The sequence below is a fragment of the Sturnira hondurensis genome, unplaced genomic scaffold (genome assembly GCF_014824575.4).
Source record: "Sturnira hondurensis isolate 20B ecotype Veracruz unplaced genomic scaffold, ASM1482457v3 Scaffold0014384, whole genome shotgun sequence".
Lineage (NCBI taxonomy): Eukaryota > Metazoa > Chordata > Mammalia > Chiroptera > Phyllostomidae > Sturnira > Sturnira hondurensis.
The window spans coordinates 22,543,720-22,555,193 of record NW_028087015.1 but is presented as its reverse complement, the minus strand read 5'-3'; the positions used below and the strand labels follow the sequence as shown (position 1 = coordinate 22,555,193).

The window sequence follows — 11,474 nt, the reverse complement described above, 5'->3', positions numbered from 1 at the left end:
TTTTCGTTTTTGTAGTTGACAATCCAAAGTGAAAGAGGTCAGCGGCCCTGGCTAGTCAAGTATTGCATGTTTTTATAATTCTTGCTGCACACTGCTTGAAAATTGCTGCCTTAGAGAATCAAGCCATATAGAAGGGAAAGATGTTTGCAATTACTGGGCCTGCTGACCCACCCCAATCTGCAAAGTAAAACATTTGCTCCCTTTTTTTGCTTTTTGTTCTTATAGTGATTATTTTTATAAACTCAGTCTACTTTTGTTTTTTGCTCTGTCAACTTTAGGTCACATGCAGTCTTACTTTGCTGTTAAATGTTAGGAAATGATGTGCTATTTACCCCTCCCTGCTCCATTACCTCCCAGTTTTTGTTATTTTACAGGGTTTGCATTGAAAACATTTTAACCATAATCAGGTCTTTCATGCCTTATAAGTTGATTTTAAAAGCTGAATGCTGATAAACAGCTTTTGCAGTATTAACATATTTTTAATCTAGAACTAAGTGCTGTAGTTGAATCAGTAGAGGTGAGATTGTATTTCTATCTGACCATTTAAACTTTGCTTTTGGAAAACTTAATGTTTTGATAGATTTTTCTTTTAAGACTACCTTGAAAATTTTCAGAAGGAGAAATCATTCCAATAAAATAAAATTATTTGTTATTTTTAAAAGAAGGAGGAAAAACCCCTAGATTTAAGATTTTTTTTAAAATGGACCATCTCAGTAAGCTCTTTTGTGGATAGCAGCAGACTGATTCAAAGGATTATATGGATACACAGGTAATCAACAATAGCAAACAATATTGAAGAATAAAGAGAAATTTACTCAAATTCAAGGTTTACTATAAAGCTACAGTAATCAAGACAGTGTGATGTTGGCAAAAAATAGACAACTATATGATTACAATAAAAGAGAAACCCCAGAGATAAACCTGCATGAATGCAATCAACTAATCTTTGAGCAAAGGCCATCCAATGTGGCAAATCTCTTCAAGAAATGGTGCTGAAAGAATTGGATACCACAAGCAACCAAATGAGCCTTACCACAGATGTTAAATGCTTCACAAAAATTAAGTCAAAATGCTCATAAATTTACTTGTAAAATGCAAACTATAAAAATCCTAGAACGTAAGCCCTGGCTGGTGTAGTTCACTGTATTGAGCGTAGGCCTACTAACCAAAGAGTTGCTGGTTCAATTCCTGGTCAGGGCACATGCCTGGGTTGTGGGCCAGGTCCCCAGTAAGGGGAGCATGAGAGGCAATCACACATTGATATTTGTCTTCCTCTTTCTCTCTCCCTTCCCTTCTCTCTAAAAATAAATAAATTAAATATTTTTTAAAATTTAAGTCCACAAAAAACCTGCACAATATAAAAACTTGTAGCTGTTAATAGTTATTTAAGTTAAAAAATATTAATGTCCAAGTGACGTATTTAACAATGAAATTTCTGGCTTATGTGATTAACTATAATCATTTTAAAAGTTTAAAGATTTGTGTTAAGAATATACATTTCAAATATGCTTTATTTATTTACTTTTTTTAGCACAGCTGGCGTCCTGTGGACACGAGTTTATGGGGGGCGGTTAGAATCAGAGTGAGTACAAGCTGCAGATTGGGGGGAGGGGGCAGGGGGCTTGGGCAACAGTGGCAGCCTGAGGCCCACAAGACAGGAGGCCAGGGGGCCGCAGCCCATAGAGCATCCGGTTGGCGGGCACGCAGGGGGCTGCTCTTCACCCTGCGGGTGTCAGGGCCTAGGACATTGATGAAGGCTTTGGGAGCATGTGGAGGGTGTAGGTGCCTGGCTCCAGATGCAGCTGTGGAGGCAGGATCATGAGGAAGCCCCCACCCCAGGGGTCTTCAGCCACTGAGAGATAAGCGTGGGAAGGAGGGCAGTACCACTCAGGGTTGGGGGAAGGACACGTGGGTAAGACAGGCAAGGGGTGGGGCTGGTGGCAGCAGCGGCCATAGAGAGAGGGCACGCCGCAGAGGGAACAGTAGGGTGGTGAGAGGCCAGGGCCCCAAACCTGGGCCTTTGGGCAGCTCCTCTGAGCCCCGCCGCGGTGGGGACACTGCTCCCGAGTCCAGGCCCAATGGTATGGCTCCTTGGCCATGACCTCCTCACAGCACTGGCGGCTCACAACGGCCCGGAAGCCCATCCTTGCCCGCAGCTTGTCCCTCTGACGCAGGAAGTCTGCCACCTGACTATGCCAGTTTTTTGCCCAGGGCCCATAGAAAAATCACACATTTGGCAACCTCTAGGTCCTCCTCCATGTCATTTGCAAGGAACAGCGCCAAGAACAGGTTGCTGCAGGTGTGCTCGCTGAGCTTCAGGTTGGCACGCCGGAAATAGACTAGCACCATGGCCAGGAGGTTCTTATCTGAAATCTGGAAACAGGGATCTCTGGAGAGGAATTCCTGAGGGAAACTGTGCTCCAGAAGGTGGAGAAAGGCCTGAAGCTCCTGGTGCTGGCGGGAATAGAGAGCCCCACTGCCCCCATCTTGTTAGCTCCAGCCCCACAGCTTCACCTGAGCTCAGGGATTACCTACAGCATCAACTATGCTTTGAATTAAATTATATCAAATAATTATAACTATACCTTGCTTAAATGAGCATCTTAGATGTCGTTTCACTTCTGCTCTAAGTATTTCTGGAAACAATTAAAAAATGTATTAAATATGAAGTTCCAGGACTCAGCTAAAATAATTCTAAATGAATATTTGGATTTTATGAAATATTTTTTAGAACAGATGCTAATATACAGCCTAGCATGGTAGCAGTAAGTCTGTAAAGAGCTAATCAATTTATACTAATCTTTTTGATACATGTTATTTAATTTATATGCTAAACAGATGAACTGGATGAATTATTTTTGCTAAACAAACTGTTCCTTATTATTAAAGTTTTTTCTGTCTTTTGGATAGTTGTTCATGGCATCTAATCCATTGTTAAATAGGCAAATGTTGATTTTAAATATGCATTAGAAGAATCCAATAAAAAGCACACCATATATCTCTATCATTTTATGAAATTGTCATCACAGAAGAACATTATATTATCAACTTGTTTTAAATATTTACTATGAAAATCTATAACGAACTTTAAAATAGATAGCATTGTGAGCATAAAAACATAGTTAAACTGGAAAGGCAGTTCTAAGTGTAGATTTTATAAAATAAATTATTCTATGATAACATGCTGTTTTAGGCAGAATGTTTAGGGTAGTTTTAGTTTCATTTTAGAGTAACCTATATGAGTAGAGACATATTAGCTACAAATATCTCTGTTGATAAAAACAAGGAGCAGGAAACAAGCATTTGGAGCAGCTTTTATGCATGTGACTTTCAAAATAATTCGAAATGTCAACAGTCATGCTTAGCGCAGGTTCTAATGATATTAATGTTACTGGAGAAACCCGGTTCTTCTTGCCGATGGAGTAAAGTGTTACACGTCAGCAAGCTTATTAGCATGCAGGCAAAGTTTGTTAGTGCTAAGTTCTCATGAGAGCAAAAGCAAGGGTGGCAAGAGCAGGGGTGGTCAGAGGCGGGGTGACCGAACAGCAACATCTTTTGTGGTTGGCCCGGGATGGTGAGGCGGGGACTTACATTTTGATTGACGGGTAAAGGCTTTCCCTCAGGGAGACTTGACTACGCAAATTTAGGTATGTACGGGTCTGTTAGCCCGGATTCTTATCTTGCTGCAGATTCTGTTTGTTCGTTTTGCATTCGTGACATGAGGCAAGCAGTTAACTAGAGTTGTGTTAGGGGCTTTTCTTTGGGCACTGTAGATCCCCTTTTCCCCTCTTCCAGGCCTTGGAATGAATACACAACTTCAAGGTTTTCCTTTTCCGAGCTAGTGGCGATGGTGCACAGACTTTCGAGGGCTCCCTCATTACAACAACATCTTGTTGTTCCGAATGCCTGGAAACCTTATGGAACCAGGCTCGGGATGACTGGGTCAACGGGTGTTTTTGCTTTTAGCCACCTGTATTAAGTTCTTTGTTAGATTGCAACAGTTAGGGCCCTACTTTCATTTCCCCTCTGTCTGCTCCTTCCTGGCTGCTGCCCGGAGTGCTATAAAGTGTTGCTTGGCAACCAGGAAGCCAGCCACTGGCCAGCAACGGCAACAGCAGTGAAGTCACAGAGCTCTTCCTGTGCTGCCTATTGCAACATTAAGGCATATTAAGCATGGTTAAATGGATGTAGTAGTTATACATAGAAGTAATATGTCAAACTGTTCATGGAGATCATGACTGAGCAGACCTTGAGGTCTTTTCCATTTTTTTTCCTTTTCAGTTAATGTTTTCTATTAGTTTATATTTATTTTTGAATGTAAAGGAACAGCAACAAAACTCTAAGTCAGGGTCTTCACCAGCAGATTTTGGTAGCCTGGGAAAATTTAAGTGCAATTTGTATTATGCTTTAGTGCTAAGCATGTGTTGGAAGCCGGGGAGTTTATCTTGATATGGAGAGTTAAGATTTGACTCTATAGATGTTTATTTATAATAATTGTTCTATGTTATTGAGATAGTTTTAGATCTTAAAGTCCGTCTGATGGCATGCTTCCATTAAGATACAGTCCAAAACACTGCTTTTTAGTATGTTAGGATAGGGTGCCCGGTCCCACCAGGATTTCTTTAGACCTTGTATAAAAATCTTCTTAAAGACGAATAATAATTAAAGGCCTCCAGTATACAGAGCTAACCATCATTTTTGCAGGAGAGTATTATACGTATTGGATGATTAACTGAACTTTAACTGAGTTCTTATTGCTTTCCTGTTACATTATGGGACTTTTGAAATAAATCACCCAAAATAAATGAAAGGAGTAATTTGACTAAATTCATTGGCCTTCATCACCCACTTGCTCTACTATGCTCAAATTCTGAGAGGCGTTGATCACATTTAAAGCATGCCCAATGGGAGGTGGGTTGGGGACCTGGTGGAAAAGGCGAAGGGATTAGGAAGTACTAATTAATAGTTACAAAATAGTCATGGAATGTTAAGTACATCATAGGGAATGTAGTCAGTAACACTGAAAAAAATCTATGTATGATGCCTGAAATATCTGGGGTCCACTTTGTAAATGCTAACCATTGTGTTGTACACCTGAAACTAATACAAAATAGTGTTGGACATAAACTATAATTGAAAAACAAAATTACATATATATCTGTCTGTGTGTATTTCTGTATGTGTATATATAGGGCAAAATCAGCCTATTCTTTGAACATAGGCTTTTGTGATTGTACACTGTCATCATGGTTCCTAGTTTGTCCAGTTATCCTCTAGGCTTCTTTCCCCCAGTGGCCACAAAATGTGCTTTTTCTCTCATAAGCCAATGATGCTCCCAGGGAATATTGATTATAAAACATCATCCTGAAACCCTATGTGACATTTAAACAGGTCTTACACATCACTTTTTACTAGATTACCATGGAAAATAAAAGCCAGAGCCCTCATAAGAACTGAGGTCAATGTAAAATTTTTATAATAATTGAAACATAGATTTCTCACATATAATAAGTTTTATATACCCAATGTCCTAGTCGATATTTTCATCTGGAAATCTGTTAAACACATAAAATTTATTAGTTCCAACACCCATTTTTTCACTCTGTTCCTAAGCTCACTTCCCACATTTTTCCCCCTTATCTCAGCAAGTGGCAATTATATTCTTCCAGTTAATCCAAAAGACTCATCTTTATTTTCTGTGAGAACTTATGAAATTCTACTATCTTAACAATTACCTCCACCTTCAAACTACATTCAGAACTCCATCACCTTACCATACATTATAACCTTCAGTTAAACCACTATTCATTCAGCAGGAGGTATTGATTGAGTGGCTATGTCTCTGACACAAATCTGTCGTGGATACAAAGGTAGAAAACAGACCAAAGAAAAAAAGCTTTCCTGGGTCTTATAATCATGTTAAAAACTATTTACAGAGATGATTGAAATAACCACCAAATGGAACACATTAGCTTCCCCTTCCCATTGGTATATTTTTCTATATTACAGTCTTTAAAAGTAGGTGAACTACCTTCTTACACCGCACACAGGAATAAATTTAAAATGGATCGAACACCTAAATGTTAGACCTGAAACCATAAAAATCCTGGAAGAACACATAATAAGAAAAATCTCAGATATAGTACTTAGCAAATTTTTATTGGATATATATCCACAGGCAAGGAAAACAAAGGGACTACATCAAACTAAAATGCTTTTGCACAGCAAAGGAAAACATGAACAAAATGAAAAAGACAACCCACATAATGGGAGAACATAGTCACTGATAGGTCTGAGAAGAAATTAATATCCAAAATTTATAAAGAACTTACAAAACTCAACACACACACATACAAAACATAAACAACAAACAACCCAGTTAAAAAATGGGCAAAGAGCCTGAACAGACACTTTTCCAAAGGACGACATACAGGTGGCCAATAGACATGAAAATATGCTCAACATCACTAATCATCAGAGAGCTGCAAGTAAAAACCAATAAATCAACAAGCAAGTGCTGGTGAGGATATGGAGAAAGGGGGACCATTTTGTACTGTTGGTGGGAATGCAGACTGGTGCAACCATGATGGAAAGCAATATGGAGATACCCCAAAAGATTAAAAATGGGTCTGCCTTTTGACCTAGAGATCCCACTTCTGGGAGTATATCTGAAGGAACCCAAAACATTATTTCAAAAAATCCTAAGCACCCCGTTGTTTATTACAGCATTAGTTATTTACAATTGCCAGGATATGGAAGCAATACATCAAAATATGAGTGGATAAAACAACTATGGAACATTTACACAATAGAATACTACTCAACCTTAAAAAATAATAAAATTTTACCCTTTGTGACAGTGTGGATAGACCTGGAGAACATCATGTTAAGTAAAATAATCCAGCCAGAGAAAGAGAAATGCCATGTGATTCCACTCATATGTGGAATCTAGTGAGCAAACTAAGCTAACAAGTGAAATGAGGACAGAATCATAGTTGGAGATAGGCACTCCGGCTAGTGGGGGTGCTTAGGATGTGGAGGGATTGGGCATGGACAACAATCCTGCAGTTACTGGGGGGAGGGGAGTACAATGGGACTAAAAGTTAATGTAAAAAATACAATAAGGTTTAAATTTTAAAAAATGGTGAATTGGATCTTCGCAATTGTCATATAGCCTTACATGGTTTCTCATGTCACTCTGAATAAAAGCTCAAGTCTTAACAAGCCCCGTAAAGTGTCCTCTGATCCCTGACCTCGTGCAGCCACAACTCACTTACATCTTGTCTCCTCAGACTGACCTACTGATCTTCTGCCGAAACAGCAGTCTCCTCGCTATTCTTGAACGTGCCAGAGACATTCCACCTCTTAGCCTTTTCCACATATCATCACACTTCCTAATTTCTAGTCATTTTTTGTTTGTTTTCATGGAATTTATTACCACCTAAGATGTAAATACTTATACTGGATTGTAAGGATCCCAAGAAAAAGCCTGCCTGATTTTATTTGCTATGTACATGATGCACAAAGTAGGGGCTAAAAGTACATATTAAATATATTTGCAAATAGATGAATGAATGGAATATTAATTTAGCATTGGTAGAAATTACAGAACTAAGGAAATCTTATTTGGAAATTATATATGTATACTTTCAAAATATACAGTTCTTTTCATGTTTGTATGTATTATCTGTCATTTACAATGTAAAGTTCAAGTTTCATATTTTTGCTAAGGAACAGCTTGATATTTCTCTACAATAAAGTTTACAAAGAGACACAATCATTTCAGAGTCATTTAAATAGTTTTAAACAATTATATGGAGACTGTTAAAACTTACAATTTGGATAGATGATAAACAGTTTCCTAGAATCTTTAGCAACCGGTGTTTTAATATGAAAATGGTTCTCTGCTGTCTGACTTGCTGAAGGCCAGGCTGTGAATTATATTTAGTATGGTCATATAGAATACTTCAGAATAAATGCTTATCAATTTTTTCATTGATAAAGTACAAATTTCAGTAAGAAGAATGACTGATTGCTTAATGAACTCCACTAGGCCATTAAGTTGAAAATAAGTCCAAGAAATTAGGGTTTTATTTTGTGAGTTTTGACATCCTTAGCCATGCACAAAAAAGGAATGAAGATACAAGTAATGTCTGCTTTCATAGATAGGGAGATCCCATTTTGGTCAAGAAAGAAGTTAAACAAATACGTTTCCTTGAATTGTATTGTTGCATTGAAAGGCAGACATAAGCCACAGAGCTGAATTTAGAGTTTATTTGTGGACACAACCTATTCCTACAGAACCTGTGTTATTTGTTATCCCCTATAAAATGACAGAGGACATTGCATCAAGAATGGGAGATACGTGGGCACTGAAGGTGAGGTGATGAATGGATTTAGAAATCAAAGCCCAAGGATGTGTGTGACATGACTAGGGATGGGTTTACTACTTTGAATGACAAGTAAAGGATGAAGTATTGAAGACTGAGTTGATATTCATTAAAGATATAAACTCTGCCATGACCAGCTTGGTATCAGAGTGCGTTAGGGACTCATTGCAATTTAGAGTATTTATCCAATCAGGAGTATAATATTTGCTTAGATTTCAAACCTTATGTTTAATACATGGTAATCATGGGTAATAAATTTTTCACAAATTATATTTCACTTGTCAGCCAGGATGATTTATTAGGTTTGTGAATTCATTTAAAATTCAATACCTTTGGGTGCTGCATCACTGAACTTAATGAGCCAGATTCTCCCACTGAGTACATTGCTTTCAGGTTCCTAGGGTCCTATTAAATTAAGTTCTTCAGTATATTAAATGGTCCCCTAGTGTATTAAAGAGTTAATAATATAGTGCATTGGGGAAGTACCATGTGAACTAAAAAAATTAACAACATACTTTTTTTTCACTTAAGTAGTACTCTCTTTACCTGAACAGAGTCTCATTTCTTTAAGTTTATATGGTTTTTTAACAATGAAAGTAAAGATCTGTTCAAGAAAGTGAACACGCTGATTGGTGTTGGTTCTATCATTCATAGAGACACCTTTTAACAGACCTTACCCTCCTTCTCTATTTCCAATTTTGGTAATAACTTTGCCTCCAGCAGTTGTAGGATCAGGCAAACACAAAAGTAAGACTAACTTCCACTTACTTCCTAAGACTGCAGAACTAATGGATAGTGTTTAGACTTCCCACCCACCCCTGCCCAGCCCCCACAGACACACACAGTTTCTATTTGTAAAGACTTTAACAATTAGCAGGAACTGATGGGCAGTAGTAGTAAATACAACATGGTCTCTCCAGAAAGTATCCAACCATGCACTACCCAAAATAGTGACATTTATTGAAGAAGATGCAAGATACAAGAAACATTGTACATAAGACAATGACTCTACGTCCCCTTCCAAGTGGGCATCTTGGGACCTCTCACAGTTCTGCTCACCATCAGCTGCCCTGTCGTATCTTCCTGAATCTCATTGATGGTCAGAAATCTCTTCCCTTTCAAAGGTTATTTTTTAATTTTGGGAAAAGCCAGAAGCCACGGGGCACCAAATCTGGACTTTAGTGGGGCTGAGTCGCCTGGGTGATTTGATGTTTCACAAAAGACTCTGCACAAGGCATGATGTGTGAGCAGGTGTGTTATCACGATGAAGCTGCCAATAACCAGTTGCCTGTAACTGTGGCCTTCTGAATCATCTGGATAGTTTCTGTGTATGAATATTTAAGCCTAACATGAAATTTGATGCAGATTTGTTGTTCTGATTGCTCAGTCATTTTGAATACAATCTACATAGCACACATGCTCACTCAATGGCATCTAGCATCCCCATTGACTAGTACGGTGAAGTCATCATTGTTCATGTATGTTCTCATCCCAGTCCACTCTCCTTAGCTGTCAAATTAGATCAATGTCTGGCAAACTGTTTTCATTACATTGACAATGGATGGATTTTCCAACAGAACTCGGTATATGTTTTGCTGGCATTTACATAATCGTATCCTATCAGAAAACAGAAACAATTAGAGTGACTGTTACTTTGCCTTAAATAATGCACTACTTAACATTGTTACATATACAAAGAAATAAAGGACATATTAAGTACAGCTTATATACCTTTTCTGGTAAAACATTTATTCACACAATAAAGAAATGTAAGAAATAAGAAGACAAGAAATAATTCCTCCTACTTATAACATATGCATACAAACACAAGCACACACAGTACCCCTTTAAATAAAGTTACAAGTGTATAGTGCAGATTTTATGGAAATAGGGTAAGAAACATAACAGGAAATTATTTACTCTAAACAATAGGGTCATTATACTACCTTGCAAAGGCATGTCATACATATAAATTATTGAATACCAATTGTATAAAATTAGAGAGAGAGAGAGTAATGCTTTCTTTTCAGGATATTCTTCTGAAAGAAGAATATCTGTTTTAGTTATAAAACAGATAACTAACTATTTTAGTTTGACGTGTTTCATTTATATGTTTATTGATGAAAAGGTTTTTTTTCTACTTCGGGAATTTTTATCTCAAGGGTGAATGTCATACTATCATTTTTCTTTCCAAATAGATTCCTTTCTCTCTAATCTTTTTTTTAAATTTTTAAGCCTCAGCTTAAAGATTATTTTCTTAAAAGACCCTTCTAGACCACTAAGCTCATAAGGCCCAACTTCTATGTTCCCTAATGTCACTCAATCATAGCACTCATAATTTATAATAGTTTCATTTGTTTAGTGATATGTTCCCACTCTCTTGAACTACATGAACACAGTGTTTAACACAAAATTATTTTTATTACTATTGAAGACCTGAATTTAAATTTTAATAACAAGCTATACCTTAAAATTATAGACATGTAATTTCAAATGGCAGAATTAGTGCATTATCAATGTAGTTAAATGCTTTGCTGAAAATAATAAGAAATTGAGCCCTGGCTGGTGTAGCTCAGTGGATTGAGCTCGGGCCTGCGAACCATACAATCACGGTTCGATTCCCAGTCAGGGCACATGCCTGGGTTGCAGGCCAGTTCCCAGCAGGGGACTCACGAGAGGCAACCATACATTGATATTTCTCTCCTTCTCTCCTTCCCTTCCCCTTTAAAGATAAATAAATAAAATCTTTTAAAAAATAATAAGAAGAAATTGATTTAATCTATACATTTTTACTTCCTATCAATATTAAAATGTGGCCAAATGCACAGGTCTTTGGCCAAAGTTAACTAAACTACAAATGTGTATCACTTTGTTGTTAGGCAATGCTGATTTTTTATGTACTTTAAATTCTGAAATTAATATTATACTGATGATCTCCTTTGAAAGATAATATATATGTTTTCTGGAAAATAAAGTAAAGCAAATAAAATAAAAAGGAATACATCATAATATTAGTACTCAGAAATAATTATTCATGGACTTATATGTAAATAGATTTTCTTTTGAGCTTAAAATTTTGAAGAT

At 37.3% G+C, this 11,474-nt stretch overlaps 1 protein-coding gene across 1 annotated transcript in view; it reads right to left on the bottom strand.

The window, feature by feature from the left end:
• Nucleotides 1-1,589: 1,589 nt before the first annotated feature.
• The window catches only part of LOC118998851 (speedy protein C-like), a 29,945-nt gene continuing 20,060 nt past the window's right edge, over nt 1,590-11,474 (bottom strand). The window contains 2 exon segments of the mRNA XM_037063250.1: nt 1,590-2,204; nt 2,206-2,519. Coding sequence (XP_036919145.1) covers nt 1,740-2,204; nt 2,206-2,519 — 779 coding nt within the window. The 3' untranslated portion in view covers nt 1,590-1,739.